The 23,246-nt window shown below is 42.3% G+C and overlaps 1 protein-coding gene across 1 annotated transcript; it reads left to right on the top strand.

The window, feature by feature from the left end:
* The first annotated feature begins 4,279 nt into the window (after nt 1–4,279).
* Nucleotides 4,280–18,995, top strand: LOC308593021 (DGAT1/2-independent enzyme synthesizing storage lipids-like). The gene is made up of 6 exons (XM_081205199.1): nt 4,280–5,283; nt 6,348–6,718; nt 8,514–8,678; nt 13,584–13,774; nt 15,431–15,491; nt 18,933–18,995. Exons 2-6 carry the CDS (start codon nt 6,439–6,441, stop codon nt 18,947–18,949), a joined length of 714 nt encoding a protein of 237 aa, XP_081061325.1. The 5' UTR covers nt 4,280–5,283; nt 6,348–6,438; the 3' UTR covers nt 18,950–18,995.
* The last annotated feature ends 4,251 nt before the right edge of the window (nt 18,996–23,246 follow it).

The following is a 23,246-nucleotide window of genomic DNA, read 5'->3' as shown; positions in this document are numbered from 1 at the left end:
TTTCCCTGCTTTCGCTTTTGCAGATCTTGTTTTCGGCGGACCACTCATTCCACTCCTGTCTATGAGTCAAGGTCAAATTGTCTATTATCCCATGGGAAAGACAGTTCCCAAATATAAATAACAGATCAGCAGAGAGTCAAAATAAAGTTTGTTCCCAGGCACTTATAAGTCCCAAAATCCACTAGGGGGAGTATTGTTGCAGTTCAAAGAAGAAAGAAAGAAATTTATCCGCCATTAAGGTCCCTGCAGTCCCAAATAGTTTAACGATAGTCCTTCAAACTTTTTTAACTTACAGAGCACTTCCCAAGTTGCCACAAAGTCTCATCTGAAAGGTGCAAGTTACAGTTTCTTAATTGTATCTGCCAATAGCGCTCAACTGTAGCAGTTTCTATTTTAGATACAGTTTCCGCACTGACAGTTCTCTTTTCTCCTGTCAGTCCGATATTTGGTATCTTAGATTTTTGTAATCCATAGAAAGGAGGAGGATCTCAATTAAAGTCCACACACAATAAAAAGAAGAAGAAGCTTGCCTTTTCCCTTTTAAATACACACGATAGTTCCAAATTTATAATCCCTTTAAATTGCTTCCAGCTTGTCAATTTCTTTGCCTTTGATCTTTAAGCATTGCCGGGAGACGGACTTCCTGTTTTTCGTCCCCCGCTTTCAGCCAAATTCAAAATTTATAATCCCAGAAAAGAATGGTCCTTACTCACGAGTAGGTAATTTGGAATCCGATGTTTCAGGAAGAAAGGTCAGCGCTCATCAGTAGCAGCCACGCGGCTTCGCTCCCGCAGAAAGAGCGATGAACTTACAGCACCGCTTCCCCTCTGCGCTTCCGGAGCCCCTTACGGGGTCCCTTCTTCGTTTTGGGGGTCGCTCCAGGTGCCCGCCGAGTCCCACGGCCACGGGCTCACTCTGCCCGTGGTTTTTCTTGGTGGATCGTCGCTGTGCCGCAGCGAACGACCCTTTTCTGCGGAGCCCCTCTTCAGAGATCGAAGAGGACCGCCATTACTGTTTCACGCCGCCTCCGGAAGTCCTGGGGAGATGGAAATTGGATGCCTTCAAGGGTTATGTGCGTAACAAATGTTGATTTTTTAAATAATACTTGTTGTTTTCACTTGTAGATCCCAAGCCAGTCCGCGTCTAGATAGTGGGACACAGCATCGTTCATTGGGCTGGCATCAGAGCGAGGCAATCTGCCAGGGGATCGTGTCTCGGCCTCCCTCAGTACGTGCAAGTGTCATGGATTTCCAGACGCGGAATGTTGTGGGAAGAGTTTTTGCCGCTTATAGATGTCGGCTGCTTTCTCTCCCCCCCCATGGCCATGTTAGTGCAGCTGGGGGGAAATGATGTGGCAACTGTTGATTGCCTTACTTTGCGTTCCATTATCCTAAGGGATTTGGAGCAGTTGGCAGCCTTGCTACCTTCTGTGAGAATTATTTGGTCTCACTTGTTGCAGAGGCAATCCTGGCGCGGCGTTTCCCGCCCGGAGGCCGCTGAGAAGGCCAGGAAGCACATTAATTCTGTGGTGCGCAAGAAGGTTTTAGAGCTGGGTGGCTTAGTGATTCCGCACCCTAGCATTTATTTTAAGGCTGTGGCCCTTTACCGGGCGGATGGTGTGCACCTTTCTTATTTAGGGAATGATATTTGGCTGGATGTGGTGGCTGAAAAATTAGGTTCCTGGTTGGGTTTGTGAGTGGTTGGCGGCGAGCGTTAGAGCTCGTGTGGCGGTTAGGCATTGGTTATAAAATGCTGGTGGTGGAGGGGTCAGGATAGGCTGTGCCTGCCCCTCCTATTGCACTGAAGGGAATTCCGTTAAAGGAATCCTGGGGCTTGCCACGATTTCGTCCAATCCCTGTCATGGGACCAGGGCCGGCAAGCCTTGGGGAGCTGCTGGGGTGAGCGGCGTGGGTCCGACGCTTAGCTCAAATGATCCCCCATTTTGACTTTCCCTTCTACTGGCTTCCGATCGGACCTCAGTATGTCAGTTCTGTCCCAGGTTTGGGGGGGGGGCAGATAGTCATAACCAATGTCTAAACAACCACTCACTGATTTTGTATTTTAATAAAGTTGTGGCCAAAATAGTGCCCCAAAACCAAAACTAAAATTACGGTTATGTGTGAAATTATTTGAGGGGTGGTCTGGGGACCTACACAAGCAACTTGCACTAGTAGAGGCAGAATCAAACAGTGTAACAGGAAGGTGAGTGTTTAACTAAACATGAAATAATATTACATGTGAAAGAGTAAAAGTAGCACTTCTTTTATGTTTATAAAAGGGTGCTCCAAGATTTGAGCCCTATAATGCAAATCCTTTTAAACTTATAGCAAGAAAAGTAGAGAAAACAAAAAGACAGCTGGAATTGGTGAAAAATAGATAAACAACTACACAAATTTCTGAAGGCAACGCTGCATCAGCAAGTTTTTAATTGATGATGTGTTGCTCTGGTTTTTATGTTCTAAGCTCCCCAGAGTGATTGGAACAACTAGGATTTTACACACACACACACACACACACATCTCAATACTTTTTGGGCATTTGTTTCTGAAGATGATGTATGGCCCTGTGAACAAAGGCCAAGCTTTTGATCTGAAAATCATTGGGTGTGTTGAGGAATGTTATTACAGAGCTGGGAGGTAGATATTCTTGATAACGGCTCACAGTATTATGGTCATTGGCATGATGTCATGGACATAGATTGTGCCATGGAAATACCATATTTTTCGCTCCATAACAAGCACTTTTTTCCTCCTAAAAAGTAAGGGGGAATGTCTGCGCATTTAATGGAGCGAAAGCACTGGACGGCAGAGGGATTCCTCGGCTGCGGCTGCAGTCGCGAGCTGAGGGATGCCTCTGAAGGGATGAGCAAGCAAAGTGAGAGCTGCGCAAAGCAGGACAGAAGCCATGTAAACAGCTCTTGCTTTGCTTGCTTTAAAGCAAGAAAATTGAGATCTGCTTACACGCTCTGTGCATAATATTTTTCTACTTTTTTTCCTCCTCTAAAAACCGTAATAATAGTAGTAGTAGTAGTAGTAGTAGTAGTAGTAGTAGTAGTAGTAATTTATTATTTATACCCCGCCCATCTGGCTGGGCCTCCCCAGCTACTCTGGGCGGCTTCCATAGAAACCAAAAATACACTAAAATATCACACGTTAAAAACTTCCCTGAACAGGGCTGCCTCTTATGGTCAGGTACATCTTATGGAGCAAAAAATACAGTAAAAATTTGGTCACAGTATGCTTCTTAATCTTTAAATGGTTTATTTAATTTATTTAGATTCATATCCTGCTTTTTGACAAAATTCCTCAAAGTGACTAGTTCTTCTTACTAAAATAATGATGCGAGAATAATGGAAGCTGCGGAAATATATACAGAAAAAATTCAAGTAAGCAGTCATGGGAAATCAATCATACTTGTTGCAATTTTTGTGTGGTATTCATTCAGAAGTGGCTCCATTCTTGTCATCCTGATAGCATCATTGATTGAAGTTCTCACTGCCCACATAGTGAGAGTTTCAACAATGCCCACCCCTATCCATCCTCCCTCTCTCCACCCCCTCTCTTTTTTCTTTTTTCTTTTCTTCTCCCCCTAATGCCTCAACAAATGAAACGGATTTGTAAAAATGTTACATGGGGAAAAAAATACGAGGCACTACACTTCTGTAAAACAAGAAAATCCTGAATAAAATATATATTAAAAAAAACAACAATGCAGGGTGGATATCACCTTAATGGGGTGTGCCAGCCCATTTCAAAATCACACCAGCTTAGTTGGAGGTGTGGGTGTACCTAGCAATTAAGGAGACACAGCAACTGCAGGACACATTTTTTTTACATGCCACAGCATTGCACAATGATGGGTTACAGCATTGGCAGAGTGTGATGGAGCACAGCTGCTCACCTGACCTCCGACTGGTCACATTGCTGCTGCTTAACAGGAGGTAGAGGGGGAAAGGCAAGTTGGAAGCGAGGTCAGCATGGTATAAACAAACAAACAAACAAACAAACAAACAAACAAACAAACAAACTGGATTGGCTCCACTGATTTGTTTAAATCGCACCCACGTTGCCACTATCTTCCCCACTCTCCATCGACCTCCAGATAAGTAGAAGTGATGCAATACACTGGTTTGTTCCCCCCACAAAACCCTCAGCTATTGGATTACAAAAAAACAACCCCCTTGCCCCAATCATATATCTGAATATCCAGAATGATTTATCCCAGTTGTAAGAATATTTCCCATATTCTTTCTGCTGCCTTCACTACCCATCCTAACAGGTGCCTTTTTATTTCCTCCATCCACATGCCAAAAGAACCTTTACCTAGTCGGCCTTTGCAAGGGTTGATGGGCTTCCGTGGCACATTTGTCTTGGCTACTTTCATATCACTTTCATGTATTTTTGAGAAATAAACGTTAAGCCCACCATATGTGTATGTGACTACAGTATTGCTCTGACATAACTGACGAATGCATGCTGGACATGGATCCTCCACCCCCACCTGACAATATTGAACATGTACCGAAAGCCAGAGACCCTTTGATGTCAAAGCATGTCAACCTGGAATTTCTGGAGCTCCTGAGAAAGCAAAGCATCCTGCAGGAGCAACGAGTGAAGAACCTTTTTGATGAGCTGCCTGCAGAAAAATCAGCATGGCAGAATTTAACCAATCAATCAAACAGATGGTATTGGAGATCTTAGACAATGCCTAGAGCACAAGTAGCTGGTCAAGTTTATTAGAGTAGGATTGATTACTGAGGATGATTACTTGAGATTCAGTATTCAAACCTAGTAGGTGTTAATGAAATCCACATACGCATGCTGCTGTAGAATTAAATGGCAGGTCCAATCGAAGAGCTTTTACAGTGCTAGAATTCAATACACATGACATGTTACTAAGGTTTACGTATTGCAGGATGATCCTTTTACATGCATATCTTGTCACAATTCTTACCTTTACTCCTTAGTCAATAACTGGTTTTCTGTGACCCAATATGTTATTGTGCAATATGACTGCTATTGTAGATGTGATTTCATCAGTTATCCTTAATTACAAATGGCCACAACTTCCAAGTAGCAGGCACTCTAAGCACTCCCTCTTCTTCACAATTCTTTGTTTCCTCATTCGGATGGCACACCCATCAGAGTCTCTTTAAACTGCCACATAAAGGGACATGTCGCCATAGGGGTGGAAATTAGCCTACAAAAAAGTGCACCAGACAAGACTTCTGCTGCTTCAAGAGAGAGGTGACGGAATTAAAGACAATTTAGGCTTACCAGGAATGTAAGTAAAAGTTTTTGTTCAGATAATCATAAAGTGTAGATTTGGAAAGGTCCCAAGGGTCATCAAGTCAACCCCCTGCAATGCAGGAATCTCATCAAAGTCTCTCATTCTATTTGAAACCATACTGGACCCTTCTTCATTTGCAAATGTGCTAGTAGTTGTGCTATATGTCAATTCCTGTTCAGGCATCAGCAGAGAGAGAGAGAGAGAGAGAGAGAGAGAGAGAGAGAGAGAGAGAGAGAGAGAGAAATGCTGTCTGTCTTTCAGTGTGCTTTAGGGCTGGGCAATATCAGGTTTATAACATCACAATATATTACCAGCTAATTGCACAATATCTCAATACATCACATGATATATCTGTGGCTGCAGAGGGCCTTGCCGGGCTCTTGGAGAAGTGACCCTTTCTCACTTTCCTTAACACTCCAGCAGTGGGGTTTGGGGAGACCTTTATAAAAAGTGTAAAATCAATCTATAATGATCAGACGGCCAATATAATTGTAAACAACACATCAGAAAAATGTATGATATATAAAGGGATGAGGCAAGGTTGCTCAATGTCCCCGCTGTTATTTATATTAATATTAGAAGTACTGGCTCAAAATATAAGGATTAACAATAAAATCAATGGAATAACAGTGGGCCAGCAAAATTACAAATTGAAAGCATTCGCGGATGACATCGTATTAACCTTAGAACAACCCAGAATGAGCATACTGGAGGTGACAGAAGGGATAAGTAGATTTGTAAAATTGGCTGGCTGCAAACAAAATAAAGGGAAAATCAAGATGCTGCTAAAAAAATAAAGAATAATCAAACAAAAAAAGACATTGAATCGGAATGTGGGTGGGAAATAGAAACAAAAATAAAATATCTGGGGATTTGGTTAACAATAAAAAAACATAATATCTATCAAGACAACTATGTAAAAGCTTGGAAAGCAAGAAAGATTTGGAAATATGGGAGAGAAAACTAGGAAAATATTAAGCAGCATGAGATTTTCATGTATTCATGAATGTTTCTGGGATGACAGATCAAACCAATGTACTGCATTTTCTGTTTTCCAGGTAAACAGTGGGGGAAATAGCATCACAACTGAAGAAAATTTCACTTCATATATTTATTTCATTGACGCTTGGTGCTTCAGATCAGGAAACAATGAGCTCGTTTACTCAAATGCTGCAAAACTTGATTAGTTTTCCTTATTTAGAAGAATATCTGAGCTCAGTGGTTCACCCTTGGTGGTTTCGTAAGCTTCTGATTTTGCTTTGTTCATTAATGATAGATATATATTTGGCTGGCTGTGCTTGCTCATTTGGGCTATATGTTTACAAGACGATGAATAAGCACCAAGAAACTGGTCCTGATAGCAAAATTTGGAAAAAGCCAAGGAAATTTTTTGCTCATATTATAGATATATATGGAAAGATATGGCATGGTGAGTAAAAGTTTCTTTCATAGCAATAATTCTTCCTGATGAGTCACTATAATTTCATAGGACTGAGGATCAGAATTTCAGGCTTGAAGCACTGGAACAATAGTTGCCACAGAGAATCAGGACTGGACCTCTGAACCCCCCTCAGAGTCACAACAGCTACAAGTTTGGGTTGGCTACATAAGGATCAAAATAAAGGCATGGCTATTTATTTATGTAATAAGAAAAACAAAGCATTTTATGAAGTATGAAACTAAGGCCCTGAGTCAGCCTCCTCCTTATATATGCCCTGAGGGCATTATATGTATTCAATAAATGATAAAATAAATAAATAAGACAGATTACAAAGGAAAGGGTCAGCTGGTGGCTGCATAAACACCATACATTTAAACCACATTTTAAGTACGCTTCTTCCCCTAAAGAAACCTGGAGAATGTTGTTTACCCCTCACAGAGGCACTATTAGCAACTATGTACAGTGGTACCTCGGGTTACAGACGCTTCAGGTTACAGAACTTTGCTACAGGATGAGAACAGAAATCGCACCATGGCAGCGCAGCGGCAGCAGGAGTCCCCACTAAAGTGGCAACTCAGGTTAAGAACAGTTTCAGGTTAAAAATAGACCTCCAGAATGAATTAAGTTCTTAACCTGAGGTACCACTGTAGTTGCTATGGAGGTCAAAAGTGAGTTCCCAACGGCTTTGCAGTTCCGTTTGTTGCCAGGCTGACCCGGCTGTCAAACTGTGATCTCTGGACTCGAATGCACTCCTGCAGCAGGCTGCCTCAAATTTCTGTTCTCATCCTGAAGCAAAGTTGTTAACCTGAGGTACTATTTCTGAGTTAGCAGAGTCTGTAACCTGAAGTGTCTGTACCCTGAAGCATCTGTAACCCAAGGTACCACTGTATGTACACAAACTATGGAATTTGCCAGCACAGGATGTGGTGATGGCTACTAATTTAGATGGACACTGGGAAACAGGATGGTCTAATACAGAAGCCTTTGGCCTGATCCATAGGACTCTTTATATGTTCTCAGTGCTTCCCACAGGTCTCATGTTACTGTAAGTGTTGAAACAACATATTAAAACATCCCAAGGGCTAAACCCCATATAAAAGATTAAAGCAGACTAAAACAGCAATACACAGTTTTACCTCACTCAAAGACTAGGCAAAAATGTTTCCACCTGTGCTCAAAAGGAAGCAAGGAAGGAACATTCCACGAGAGGAGAAATCCCTTCATTCATTAAGGGACCACCACAGAGAAAGTCTTGATCTGTGTGGATGACAACCTAACATCCAGAATGCTGGAGCATATTGTCATTGATGTTTAGTCATTTAGTCGTGTCCGACTCTTTGTGACCCCATGGACCAGAGCATGCCAGGCACTCCTGTCTTCCACCGCCTCCCATGGTTCAGTCAGACTCATGCTGGTAGCTTCGAGAACACTGTCCAACCATCTTGTCCTCTGTCAACCCCTTCTCCTTGTGCCCTCAATCTTTCCCAACATCAGGGTCTTTTCCAGGGAGTCTTCTCTTCTCATGAGGTAGCCAAAGTATTGGAGCCTCAGCTTCAGGATCTGTCCTTCCAGTGAGCACTCAGGGCTCTTTCCTTAAGAATGGATAGGTTTGATATTCTTGCAGTCCATGGGACTCTCAAGAGTCTCCTCCAACTCCATAATTCAAAAGCATATAACAGAGCTTTTAACCTGATCTTAAATTTCTTTTTTTTCCCCTGAACCACACTGATTTCCTCCAGTAATGGTTGCGATATTTCTTTGTTGCATTTTGTATTATTTTCAGGTTATGAACTTACTGGTATAGAACATATCCCTAAAGGACCAGGGATTATTATTTATCATCATGGAGTTGCTCCTCTTGGCTATGCCTTATTTGTGGCTAGATATTTTTTAGAGACGAGGAGAGGGTGCTTTTCATTAATTCATCATATCGTGTATTGGATACCAGGTAAATTATTTAAATTTAAATCATGCTTTTTTTACTTAAAATATGTAAAATATGGCATAAAACAATACTATAAGCTATGAAACAATGCTATAAAATATAAAACTGTACATCAGGAAAGCAGGTAAAAACAATTGATAAATAAAATAGCAGCAACAGGTGAAATAGTTTAGTTATTGCAGATGAAGGTACCGTATTTTTCCCTCTATAACAAGCAGATTTTTTCTCCTAAAAAGTAAGGGGAAATGTCTATGTGTGTTATTGAGCGAATGTGTGGTCCCTGGAGCCGACTGGCCCGAGTGCATCACACATTTTCTTCGAGGGTCGTCTTCGTTGTGGTCAGCAGAAGCTAGGGAAGTGCTTGCTAGGAGGTTTGGCCACTCTGCAGCGTGACTGTGTGTTTGCTAGTGTGTGTGCTTTATGAGTATGTGGTTGCCTGTGTGTTTGTTCGCTAGCGTGGGTGCTTGGAGGGAGTGAGAGAGTGACTGACTGCTGCATCTTCTCCTGCAATTTGCCTTTTAAAAAATTGGAAGCAGTGGGGCAGTAAAAACCACCTCCGAAAGCTCCATTTTTCCCTTCTAAGGCTGCAGCTCGGCTTTCGGAGCCCTGAACCCCTGCCTTGTTCTTGAGGGAACTTTGAGGTTTTCCCTTTAGCTTTAACCCAGCCCCCTTATTTTACCAGTTTATCTTCATTCTCGGTGTGGTAAACTGATTGCAGGCAGCCACACTTGTGTTCGAGCCTCCCGAGAGAGAAAGCTGTTGCTTTCCTGCATTCTGCCTCAGGGTCTTACTGCCCACCCTCTTCTGTTTCGTTACTGTGTTTGCTCAAACAGAACAAAGAGCAGAGAAAACCCCTCCCCTCCAGGCAAGCAGAGGGGAAAGCAGAGCGTCCTTCCTTCTACCGTAATTCGTCTCCGTGCTCCGGTGCTGTTGCGTCTAGGGACTCGCAGGCAACATGCAGGTGGGGGGGGGGGAGAGAGAGAGCTAGCTGGCTGGCTGGCTTGGGTGGGTGGCTGGGGGAACTTTTGCCTTCCTTTCCTCCCTCAGGTAAAACCCCTCTCCTGCATTCTTAGCCAGCTGCTTCTCCGCACACCCCTCTCGGTGGTCCTTGTCCCTTCTATGTTTTTCCTTCCCTCCCCACTTAAAACGTGGTTACAAAGCACGGATCCACATGGATCCTCAGGATCTTTGCATAGGGTCACCCCAAATTCACCATCGGATCACATAGCATATCCATGGCTACAGCCTGCACCAAAAAAATCACGCACCCACTGTTGCCTGGGGCTGCAATGGTACAAAAACGTGGTTACAAAGCATGGATCCACATGGATCCTCAGGATCTTTGCATAGGGTCACCCCAAATTCAACATCAGATCACATAGCATACCCCTGGCTACAGCCTGCACCAAAAAAATCACGCACCCACTGTTGCCTGGGGCTGCAATGGTACAAAAACGTGGTTACAAAGCACAGATCCACATGGATTCTCATGATTTTTGCATTGGGCTACCCCAAACTCACCGTCAAACCACATGTCTGTGGCCACAGCATGAAGCACAAAAATGATACATCCACTGTTTCATCCAGAATTTTTTCCCCTTGTTTTCCTCCTCTAAAAACTATGTGCGTGTTATGGTCAGGTGCGTGTTATCGAGCGAAAAATATGGTACTTTCGCACCAAGTCATTGCTAGTAAAAGAGAATGAATGCAGGATGAAGAATTATTTCCAATTCACAACTGAGTCAGCAGAAATGGTCTCCATGAAGAAATGCCATGCTTTTCTGTCTACATTCTTCCCCAGAGATCTAAAAATTGAGCTATCTGGATAATGTGTCATCTGATTCCTATGCTATCACTACAAGCTCTCATGTAATAATGGCTGTTCACTTTAATACCAGAACAGGACAAGGTGTAGGCTTTGGGGTGTCTAAGTTGATGATTTCCTCAAGTACAAAGAGTTTTGCAAAGTTCAGTCATTAGTAAAGATGGGATATTCCTTACTGGAAAGAACAACGCAAAGTATGGGATTCTGCTTGGGAGCATCTGCACTAGCAAGCCACCTGCGCAAAATCCTCTGTATTCAAACACCACTGGGTGGCAGCTGGGATGGGGTGGGAGCTACAGCTAAGGAAAAGGGCAGAAGCCCAAGTGAAGCCGCAAAGACATGTCCGTGGCTTTCATAGCAAGCCCAACCTATCACCAAATCTGCACACAGATCCCAGAAAACATGGCCCCACCCGAACACATAACCAATCAAGCACTCCCACACACAGCTTTTATGCCCCCATGTGACACTGCAATCAAACACATGTGGCACCCTTGTTGTAGTGTTCATGGCCCTCCACTGCCTCTCCCCCCACATCATCTTCCTCTGCACGCACACAGCAGCCACACCAGGAAACTATGACATCACAGAAAGGTCATTTAAAGGAAGGAAGGAAGGAAGGAAGGAAGGAAGGAAGGAAGGAAGGAAGGAAGGAAGGAAGGAGGCCAAAGAGGCCCAGTAGCACAGAGTGCTGTTTGGAGTTTTTCCACTAGGTTAATTAATGCAGCAAATAACCTCCACCCATATATCTGTGTACCAATCTCTGCTGGAGGTGGCAGTTTTCCATCAGCATAGTCTCCTCAGTTCCATGTGTGTATCTCCTCCCCCCCCCCCCGTGTGTGTGTCTACTGTATCCAAAAGCTCTGCACCCTAAAGGGATTGAAATTCCCGACTTCCAGGATGGCGCCAACGGCAATGGCGGACTCCCTCTGAACTGGAGGGACCAGCTCCGCATGAAACGGGTCTTTTCCGCTGCGGCGAAGCGGGGACCCTTTCAGAAATCACAGGCGGATGAAGCCTGTGACCGTGGGACTCGGTGGGCACCTTTAGCGCCCCCCCAACCCGCAAAGGAACCCACTAACGGGCTCCGAAACGAAGAGGGGGAAGTGGCGCAGTGCTGTGAGTCAACTGCTATTTCCGTGGAGCGAAGCCGCACAGCCGTTGCTGGAGAGCGCTGCCTTTTTCCTGGGAAAATTTGGCATCTAAAGTAATCACCCGTGAGTACTCAAACATTGAACAATTGGACTCTAAATAAGAACTGGAGATTAGAAAGGAATTGGACTTAAAAATTTACCTTAATTTGGTACTGAAACGGGAAGGTCTAAACAGGAAGTCAGCCTTCCGTTTCCTTGTAATCAGAAGAAAGCAAAGACAACGTAAACCAGAGCTTAGAAAATTACTTTTAAAGGATTGGTTTTCACCATTTAAAAACGTTGAACCCCCCTTCGGTAGCAGGAGAAGAAGGGGGATCTTTTTTGGACTGTTTAAACCTGCAGAAGTGAGTTTAAAGTAAAGTAACTTTTCACCGTCCTGACCCTGGAGCGGGGTGTCAGAATTGACGTTTTGAAGCTCATTGAACAGAGACAAATGTTTTTGACAGATAGTTAAAAGAAGAGTAACATTGTGATTCCACTGTTTCCTTCCGCATTTTAAAGGAACAAATATTGACAAAATATCTTAAAAAAGAAACTTTGTTGCTATTGTTCTTAAAAGAAAGAACAATCAGAAGTTTCCCCCTAGAGGGGGACTGTGAAATTGTAACCAATTCTAGGGAGCTTGCAGCTGCCAGATTACAACTGTGGGAAAGGACTTGTGACCTTGCAGGACAATGTTTTCAGAAGCACTGTTGGGTGCTTTCTGTAAAATAAATTCTCTATTGGATCAGTTAAGTCAGAAGACGGATTTGATGACTAATGCGGCCAGAACATTTGAACAGGTAGTGGAAAATTATATGGAGCCCATCCAGGAACTTAAACAGGAGTGTGTCCTGACAGAGCAGATGATAGAAGAGGATGTTGCAGAATCTTGGGCGCCAGAGATGGAGGGACTTTTGGCCCAGCAGGAAAATGAGCCTTTGGATTTGACAAATGAACTTGGAAAAACCAGATTTGGGAAGACAAAGTTTGGATTGATTTGGAAATGGGGGGCTGGACTGACCCCCCTATGCAGGGATGTTTGGACTTTCCAAGTCTGGCAATGGGCCGTCAGAGGTTTGGAGCTGTTGGGACTTCCAATTTTGGAGGGAATTTGAAGCATGTCTTAAAATACCACATGGAGTTTAGTCTGGACTATGGGAAAGGGGCTGATTTGTTGAAAAGGGTCAAAAACACTACCAAGCTGGAGTTCCCACGAGTGAAAGGAAAATATGAAGAAGAGCTGCGGAAGGGACATGGAAGAGATTTGAAGGCCTCGGATATAAGATCACCAGGTTAATGTGCCAGACTAATGGGATAAAAAGGACTGACAATCCTGGGACCGGGGGGAGGGGACGCTAGAAGAAGATTGGATTGTTTTTATTCTCTTTTTTATCATTAGAAATATTTTATGAACGTTGGAAAAATGTTGAAATGAAATTACTTGGCTCTTGTAAAAATGTTTAAAGAATTAGGTAAAAAGGTAATGGTTATGAGAAGCTGGTAAAAATAAGATTTAAGTCTTAAGTTTTAAGGTTTTTTTATAAGATAAGATGAAAATAGAGTAAGGTAATGTAATGACAGAATATTATGAATTATGGAAAGGATTTGATGTGACAAGTATTAATCAAGACACAAGAGATGGGAGGAGGAGGTCATGGAAAGAAGGTAATGAAAGTGGAGAATTTGAAAATGATGGGTTTTTTCTGTTTTTGTCTTTTTTCTTTGTAATTTTTTTTTTAAATTATTTTTTCAATAAATATCATATAAAAAAAGGGATTGAAATTCCCCATCCATGAAATCATAGTTGAAATGGATGGCAGAGAGCTATGCTTGTGATCCATAATAGTGCAATATCTTTGGAATAATGGCACTTGCATTGTATCCACAGTATTTCCTAAATATGTTTCACATAAAATGCATTCTTCTATTTGGAGCTTATTTTTTCAGGGCTGCAGATGTTTTATTATGTGATCAGGTTGAAATCTTACAAGAAAGCTGAAATTGTGGAAATAATGAAGAAAGGCCATTTACTGGGCATTGCACCTGGTGGAGGTAGAGAAGCACTGTATAGTCACGATTACTGCATAATGTGGGGTAAACGCACAGGTTTTGCTCAGGCAGCTTTGGAGGCGAAAGTGGTGAGTGATCTTTGTGCAATTTGCATTGCCTTCATGATTATCCTCGATAAGATGTAATGTGTTGACATCCTTGATCCAGCATCCAAAAAAGCTGAGGATGGCAAATATCCTCTTAGGGGGTCAAATGATATCTGGAGTGCCACAGGTCTCCCCACCCCTGCTTTAAAACAAACCTACTGAAATTGGTGACATTTAAAAAGAAAACAAGCATTTTCCTTTTTCTTTTTTATATATAATTTTATTTTTAAAAATTTTTTAATGTTTTAAATACTCATTTTACATCCTTAAGATATCAATGACTTCCTTTCTTCTCCTTTGATAGTTCATTTTACATATCATAAATCCCTGCATATTTTACAAAAAAACTATACTATTCAGTATTCCATTATTGAAAACATATTACACTGCAGAATTTATCTTAATGCTGCCAGTCATCATCTATTTCAAGATCCTTCTCATAATATGGCTGGAGCACTCAGTCTTTGATATTTCTAGAATAAAAAAAGACCAAACAATCTCCTGGAAATGTTTTCTTCTTAGCATACGGGGATTTAACCCTGAAAGCATGATCAACAGCTTGATGTACCTCCTGCTTTTGAGTCTCAAGGAGATTTGCAATTGCCTCAATTATTTTATCCCTTATTGCTTCACCCGATTGCTGAGCAATAGATCTAAATCATAAAAGCATCTTTTTGCCTCAATTCAATTAAAGCCAAATTGTCTGCCAATAGTTCCTGAGATGCTATAGCTGCCGTCAGTTGAATCCAGGGGGGAGGAGTATAAAAGTTTGAATGCTTTTTCTTTCAAAAGAAAGTTTTCAAAGTTCTTATCCCCCTGTCCCCCTCCTTTTATTTCCAATGGCAGAGTTTCTTTGTTTCCTTCAATGCTTCAGCCATCTGCTTCCAATGCAGGATAGTCACCAATTCTAGAGAAGACTCCCCTTTTGTTCTCCTGGAAGTTCGCCAAATTAATCCAAATGCTAAAGACACTTGAATAATAAATCCCTTTTTCCTTGGTTTTATTTTCTGAGAAATCTGCTAATCAAAAACTTGACCTGATTGAGCAAAACCAATGTGATTTTTGGATTCAGATTAGTCCTAAATCAACTGAAAAAACGCAAACAACAAATTTGTTGTTGACCAGTGTAATAAATCCCTTTTTCCTTGGTTTTATTATCTGGAGCCCATAGATCGCAGCTTGACAGCCGGGTTAGGCCAGCACCAAATGGAACCTCAGACCCGTTGGTAACTCGTTTTTGACCTCCACAGGAGCCCTCAGAGTCCTGCTCATCCCCAAGACCTTTTTTGGATGCTCGTTGCCTACGAGCTTCTGCCAAACTCAAAAATGCAGCGGCCGGTTGGCTGAACCTGGCTTCCTTTCCCCCTCAGGGCAAACCAGGAAATTCTTTTCCCCCCTTCAATTCCTGAAAATCTGGAGGACAGCTTCTGAAGTTTCTTCATCTGAGATATTTGAATAGATGTGTCAGGAATTTTAAAGCCAATTACATTATCATTTATGAGTTGCTTCTCATCATAATCTCAGATGTGAAGCATTCTTCATAGTCTATAACAAAAATAAAGGCAGGATGGTTTGGAAAAAATAATTATCCACTCCTCACCTTTCTTTTCATGTTTGTTTCATGTTTTATTTTTTTAGCCCATCATCCCTATTTTTACACAAAACAGTTGTGAAGCATACAGGACCATTGCAAAGACAAGTAAGTTAAATACCTTGGTTAATCAAGAGATCTCAGGCAATATACATTTTAATACTATAGAATGATCTTTTTTAAAAAATCTATTTACTACTCACTAATAGATTTTAAAGGGACATGGGTGGCGCTGTGGGTTAAACCACAGAGCCTAGGACTTGCCAATCAGAAGGTCGGTAGTTCGAAGTCCCGTAATGGGGTGAGCTCCCATTGCTCGGTCCCTGATCCTGCCAACCTAGCAATTCGAAAGCACGTCTAAGTGCAAGTAGATAAATAGTTACCGCTCCAGCGGGAAGGTAAACTATGTTTCCATGCACTGCTCTGGTTCGCCAGAAGTGGCTTAGCCATGCTGGCCACATGTCCTCGAAGCTGTCTGCGGACAAACGCCAGCTCCCTCAGCCAATAACGCGAGATGAGAGCCGCAATCCCAGAGTCGGTCACGATTGGACCTAATGGTCAGGGGTCCCTTTACCTTTACTTAATAGATTTTATTCCATTTACACTTATCTGCAAAAGCTGTGCTGCCCCCCTCAGTACTGAGTGAACATGCACTTGCTTAGTTTTCTATTAGATTTGACAGAAAGCTATAATCGATAAATGTGGGAGCAACCCTAACATGGAGGGGAACTGAACAGGAAACATACCATATTCTGTAGTCTATTGTACACAACTTATGACTGATTGCAAAGAGCTGACAAGAGCTGACTGAATATCTTGTACAGTGGTACCTCAGGTTAAGTACTTAATTGGTTCCGGAAGTCTGTACTTAACCTGAAGCGTTCTTAACCTGAAGCAGACTTTCCCATTGAAAGTAATGGAAAGTGGATTGATACGTTCCAGATGATGAAAAAACACCCCCTAAAACAGCAATTTAACACAAATTTTACTGTTTCACGAGACCATTGATCCATAAAATGAAGGCAATAATCAATGTACTGTACTATAAAATAAATAAGACAGTACTTTAGATGAAAAAAATTAAAATTTATTTCCAAACTCACTGGTTGGAGGGGGCTCAGGGTCCTTTTCCACAATCACAATCGGCTTGGCTTCCGGCATTCGTGGAGGCCTCAGAGAGCTCCTGTGGCTGGAGCCCAGTTGCAGAGCCTCTGCAGCCACCATGGATGTCGGGGCTTGGCTCCCGGCATTTGCGGAGCCCTGCAGGCACTGCAGATGTCGGGGCGTGGCTCCCGGCATTAGCAGAGCCGCTCTAGGCACTGCGGACGTCGGGGCTTGGTTACCAGCATTCGCGGAGCCGCTCTAGGCACCGTGGTTGTCGGGGCTTGGTTCCCCCCATTCGCGGAGCCGTGCTATGCAGCGCACATGTCGGGGCTTGGTTCCCTGCATTCGCGGAGGCCTCTGACAGCTCTGTAGGCTCTGCCGATGTCTGGGTTTGCCTCCAGGCAGCGGCATGTCCTCCGAGAGCTTGGAAAACTTACTTCCGGGTTACAATCGTTCGTAACCCAAAAAAACGTAAGTTGAAGCGCTCGTAACCCGAGGTACCACTGTATCTCTTTTCCCAAGCATTATTATTTAACTCTTCCTCTCTTCCTATTTATTGCAATTGCTAAACACTGAGAATGTCAACTAATTTCAGATTTGATATGGTGTCGCTTTCCTTCAGAATCTTCCTCTATTTCATACACAGGGCTGACAAAATGGCTGTATGAGAAAACTCGATGTATGATCCTTCCCTTTTACGGAGGGTTTCCAGTGAAATTGAGAACATTTATTGGAGAACCCATCCCATATGATCCAAATATAACAGCTGTAGAGCTGGCTGAAAGAGTAAGTTAACTCTAAACTTGGAAGTTTAAAAGCAGAATATTTCTTTTCCTCTTGGTTTCTCTCTCTTTCGGCTCTAAATCTTATTGTACATATTGATTTCCTCATTCTATGTGGCCTGATATAGGCTTCATTATATATACTTTTGTGCATTATGCCCATCACTCAATTTCCCCTCTCCTTAACTTGAGACTAATTAAATGGAAAGAAAATATGTGGTACAAAGATAGATCTGCTCATGTAATGGGATTTCTTCTTTCCACTATACTAGGGTAGATTATACAAATAATCAAAAAATAGATCTTATTCTAATTGCTCCTAATGAAAATTTTGGTCAATTGCATAAAAAGTTGTTGAGCTGAACTTCTTTGGGGCCATTGGTCAGAAAGTTGAGATTTTTTTGGGGGGGCGGTTGCCCTCTCCCCACCCCAACTGCCCACAGGCACAAAACAGAACCATAGCCACTCACGTAGGAGCCTGAAACAGCACACACACAAATTTACCCCCCAACTCGGATATTTCCTTAAAATGGAAAAAAGAAACCCCCCAGATGGCCCCAGAAGGACCTGTCTGGGATTTCCCAAACATATGGCAACCCTACACTATGTGTCCCAGAATCTGCCTGACAAAGTACCTCCAAGCCACTATAGTGCTAATTTTTGAGGATATGGAGAGGGTTGAAGAGGAAGACAATTTATTGCACACGTTGATATGTGTTGCATGTACACACTGATGTGTGTTTAAGAGAGCATTGGATACAGCTTTGTTAAATGGTGCCATAATTCCTGACCAACTACCAAGCTATCAACTCTGAACCTGCAGCTAATTTGTAATTTGTTATTACTCGTGCATCAGCAAGCTCCTAAATGAGATGCCATTTCACTGAAGACAAGGTCAAACACAAATACTATTTGTATGGTATTACATTGCATGACTTATTCTACCTGCTTCTACAGGGGATGTTACACTTCCCCCCTTCCTCCAGGAAAACTTGGGAAGCTGAGTCCCAAAGGGAGGGGGCTAAGGGGAGGTGCATGTAGGGTCCTGGTGGCTAATGGGAACGGGGTGGGAACGTTGTTTAGTATGCCTGATCCTTCTCCAAGCACTTTCTGCTTGTTTTCTTGCTGCATCAAGTTTCAGGTTTTGATTGCCTGTTTAAAGGGGCAGATAAGAAATTTCTTTCTGCAAGGGGTTATGCCTTGGTTGTCCTGAGGTTCCCTCCTTTTATCCTACACTGTAACAACCATGCAAGGTAACTACTGCGTACCAAGCAGCCCAAGGCACATATGTTTGATTGTTTCTCTGCCATTCTCATACAGTGCTCTTGGTAAACATAAAGAGAGTGGGCTGGATTCACTGAGAGATGAGCAGTTTCCTAGTGTGGGGTTCCTCACCCTGGCTGCTCTGGCCCAAACCTCCATGTTGAAGCAGCCACTTTTGAGGGTTGAGAGACAAGGACTCTCATGCAACACATCTCTGTGTACAAAGTCAGTTGTGTATCCCAGAAAGAAGTCACATATTGTGCTTCTATAGCTGGAATAAATGGGTTGCCTCTGGTTCTGATCCCTTTAGCTTTTTCCTCACAGATATTAATAACTGTGAATACCTATTTTGCAATCTATTCCTCTAACACAATGTATTCCTCTGGTTTTCTTTCAACAGGCGAAGATTGCACTTGAAAATCTTCGGGATAAACACCAAAAAAGGCCAGGAAATATATTAAGAGCTCTTTCAGAACGATTTGATAAGCATTACAAAGCTAACTAGTCCATATAAAACAGTTGCAGTGTTTCTGACGAGGTGTCTGTAATAGGAAGCATTAATACTTATGTTATTAAAATTAAATTGATATACACAGAATTGTGCTGGATTGTATATGAATTATTTGGAAGGGTCCCTAGCTCAGTAGCTCAGCTCCTGCTGTGTGTGCAGAAGGTCCTACATTTTTGAAGACGTACAAGTGCTTTCCTGCCCTATCCTGTAATACACCCAGAATTCCTCTTTTGGGGGAACTTGCACTAGTAGAGGCAGAATCAAAGAGTAAAGCGGGAAGGCGAGTGTTGAACTAAACATGAAATAATGTTACATGTGATAGAGTAATGTATATAAATTACCTGTATTAAAACAGTGGCACTTCTTTTATGTTTATAAAAGGGTGCTCCAAGATTTGAGCCCTATAATGCAAATCATTTTAAACTTATAGCAAGAAAAGTAGAGAGAGAAAAATACAGCTGGAATTGGTGAAAAAAGTGACTGATCTAACAAAAACAACCAACTCAGCTATGAAGCTGGGTCTGGTGCCTGCCCCGCAGTAGCACCGCCCACCATGTTGAACACCATCTTATCAGATGTCCTATAGATAAATAACTACACAACTTTCTGAAGACATCCCTGTATCTTACTCCTTTGACAAAAAAGAGGTGTCAGTGACCAGTCTATACTTGTTGCACTCTGTTTAGGTCTAGATGGAGTGTAGTGATCAGGTGGGATTACTATGAGGAATTATAACAAATATAGAGTAAGCCATCTGTGTCAGCAATGAAAGCATTGCCTTGTCTGGGTTTAAACTATTTCGATATGATTCTTGATCAATCCACACCTCTGCATCCCTGTTCTATTTCTCTTTCTTCACCAGTCACGTACACTGCCAGTTGCTTTGCCAGGCAGGCATCCTGGGCCATAAAGATAGTGGGCAAGCTTCTTTGAAGGCCTTTCTGATATGTTAATCCCAGGATGTTAATATTAGGGCCAGGAAACAGATCTCACATGAAGGTGATAATGATCGCTGTCCTCCTGGCCATCCTTCTTATCATATATATTGCTTGTTTATCACCTCTGGGGTTGCCAAATGCTCTCCTTTGTAGTTCTGTTCTTTGTTTACCCCATGCCTAATTAGTTTTGGTAGTTTAACTTTCTCCCCACATGGATTTGTTGAAATGCTCAGAAGAAATCTAATTGCTTCTTACGAACACTCTGTAAAAAGTTCTTTTGTGAATAAAACAACCTGGGCCGAGGGGGCTGGAGACACAGACAGAGAGAGATTATTATACGCACCCTTCTCACAGTCTTGCTGGTTCAAGCCTCTGTGTGTATTCTCATTAATCAGAGTTCAATCCTTCCTTTACTTTGGGAACGCCTCAAGTGGTGCCCCGTGTGAGGCTAAGCTAAAAAGAAACGTGTGAGGCTTGTAAAAAAAAAACCTCAGCGTGTGAGGCAAAGCAAAATGAAACCTCCGTAAAAGGAAACCCCCAGGATTGGACTCCCCTCGGAGCTAGCAACCTGCTATCCCTTGGTCGCGGTGGATCATCTCCTGCAAAACGATTCCCAGACTTAGGATCTCATTCACTCAGAACGAGCCCCAAAGACGTGCGTCTATACCCCTTCAGGTGAGATCATGGGAAGCAAGCTTTCACATGAGCAGGAAAAGCATAGGAATAATTTGTTATTTTTGCTAGCTCAGGCAGGGCATAAGCATCTAGCACCCTTAGTAGAAAAAATGTTGTTAGGGATTGCTAGACTGTGCCCCTGATTTCCAGAGGGGGTACTTATGACATTAAGAAATGGAATGAGCTGGGAGATGCACTCCATAGACATCCTGAGGCATCTGTACAAGTTTTGCACACCTGGCATTTGTGTAGAGACGCAATTGGAAAGCTCTCTAACACTTTGCTCCAACCACCCGTTGTCTCTGTGAATACTCCCACATTGTTGCAACCCCTAGCTGCTTTTAAAAATACCATAATATTGTTTTCCCCATCTCAGCCTCTAGATTTCAAGCCTCTCTCTGAGGTCATGCCAAAGGTACTTCCATTCCCAGTGGCACCTTCCTTTGCCAAAGATTTGCCTGGGTTGAATGTAAATTCTTTTTTAAAAAATGATTTTTATTAAGAATTTTAAAATTACAGGAAAAACAAAAAAGAAAAAGAGAAAAATAACAAAAGAAAAACAAACCACAATTGAACAATACAAATTAGTAAAAATAAAAATAAAAAATAACAACAAAACACGTAACAGAGCACAATCAAAAAAACAAAAATAAGCCACAGAAATTTAAAAACAAATCCAATATTCTCAAATTCTTAACTGTCATTACCTTCTTTCATTGACCTCCTCACTCCTCCCATTTTTGTATCCTAGTTGTTAATTATCACAGCAAATCCTTTCCATTTTTCATAATATTCTGTCATTTCACCTTAGTCTATTTTAACCTTATCTTAGTATAAAAACCCCTAAAACTTAAAACTTACATCTTATTTATACCAATTTTTCATAACCATAACATATTCTTACATAATTCTTTTAACATTTTTGCTAAAGCCAAATAATTTCATTCCAACATTTTTCTAACATTCATCAATTTTGTAAAACAATCCTAATATTTTTTTTTCAAATTTTCTTCCAATCTTCATCCAGCGTTTCTTCCTCCTGGTCCCGGGTTTTGTCATTCCTTTTTATCCCATCAATCTGGCGCATTAACCTGGTAATCTTATGTCCAAGGCCCTTAAGTCTCTTCCATGTCCCTTCCGCGGCTCTTCTTCATATTTATACCTGTACTTTACTTTGTCTCCTGCTCCTTTCACTCGTGGGAACTCCAGCTTGACAATGTTTTTGACCCTTCTCGACAAATCAGCCCCTTTTCCATAGTCCACACTAAACTCCATGTGGTATTTTGGAACATGTTTCAAAGTCCCTCCAGAATTAAGAGCCCTCACAACCCCAAACATCTCGCGGCCCATTGCCAGACTTGGAAAGTCAAAACATCCCTGCATAGGGGGGTCTATCCAACCCCCCATTTCCAAACCGAACAAAACTTTATCTCTCCAAATCTGGCTTTTTCCAAGTTCATTTATCAAATCCAACAACTCATGTTCCTGCTGGGCCACAACTCCCTCCACCTCTGGCATCCAAGGTTCAGCAACATCTTCTTCCCTCATCTGATCTGTCAGAGCACACTCCTGATTTGATTCCTGGGTGGGCTCTATATAGTTACCCACTACCTGTCCAAAATTTCCGATCGCAACAGTCATCAAGTCCGTCTTCTCATGTAGCTGATCCAATAGGGCACTTGTTTTACAGAGAGCACGCACCAGAGCTTCTGAATACATTGTTCTGCAAGGTCAGAAGTCTGTTCCCACAATTGTAATCTGTTGCAGCTGCAGAGCTCCCCGTTTCAAATTTAGTAACAGTTTCACAGGCTCCCTCTAGGGGAAGAACTTCTATTTGTTCTTTTCTTTTAAAGGCAGATCTAACAACAAAGTTTCCTTTTTCAGATATTTTGTCAATATTTGTTCCTTTAAAATGCGAAAGAGAACAATGGAATCACTATGTTTCTCTTCTTTTAACTATCTGTCAAAGACGTTTGTCTATGGTCAATGAGCTTCCCCAAAAAACGTCAGTCCTGACACCCGGCTCCCAGGTTCAAGACGGTGGAAAATTATTTTTCTTTGCACTCTCTTCTGCAGGTTTAAACAGTCCGGAAAAAATCCCCCCTCTTCTCCTGCTCCCGAAGGGGGTTCAACAATTTTAAATGATGAAAGTTGATCCTTTACAAACTATTTTCTGAACTCTAGTTTGCCATGTCTTTGCTTTAATCTATCTACAAGAAACGGAAGGCTGACTTCCTGTTTAGACCTCCCGTTTCAGTGCCAAATTAAGAAGAATTTCTTAGTCCAATTTTCCTTTCTACTCGCAGGTTGTTATTTAAAGTCCAATTGTCCAAAATTAAGTTACTCACGGGTAATTGTTTTAAAATCCAAATTGTCCCAGGAAAAAGGCAGCGCTCTCCGGCAACGGCTGTGCGGCTTTGCTCCACGGAAGAAGCAGTTGACTCTCAGCACCGCGCCACTTGCCCCTCTTCGCTCCGGAGCGTGTAACGGGGTTTCTTTACGAGTTGGGGGGTGCGAAAGGTGCCCGCCGAGTCCCATGGTCACAGGCTTCATCCGCCTGTGATTTTTGAAAGGGTCCCCGCTTCGCCGT

This window comes from Podarcis bocagei (assembly GCF_964188305.1).
Source record: "Podarcis bocagei genome assembly, chromosome: 8".
Lineage (NCBI taxonomy): Eukaryota > Metazoa > Chordata > Lepidosauria > Squamata > Lacertidae > Podarcis > Podarcis bocagei.
Note: the sequence above shows the minus strand (reverse complement) of the source record. Positions and strands in the feature narration are given on the sequence as shown.

Excerpts from the sequence above, each read along its gene's own strand:
- LOC308593021 (XM_081205199.1), top strand. The coding sequence starts at position 6,439 with ATGAGCTCGTTTACTCAAATGCTGCAAAACTTGATTAGTTTTCCTTAT. Across the intron at positions 8,679-13,583 it reads TATCGTGTATTGGATACCAG|GGCTGCAGATGTTTTATTAT; the intron begins GTAAATTATTTA and ends TTATTTTTTCAG. Across the intron at positions 13,775-15,430 it reads CAGCTTTGGAGGCGAAAGTG|CCCATCATCCCTATTTTTAC; the intron begins GTGAGTGATCTT and ends TTATTTTTTTAG.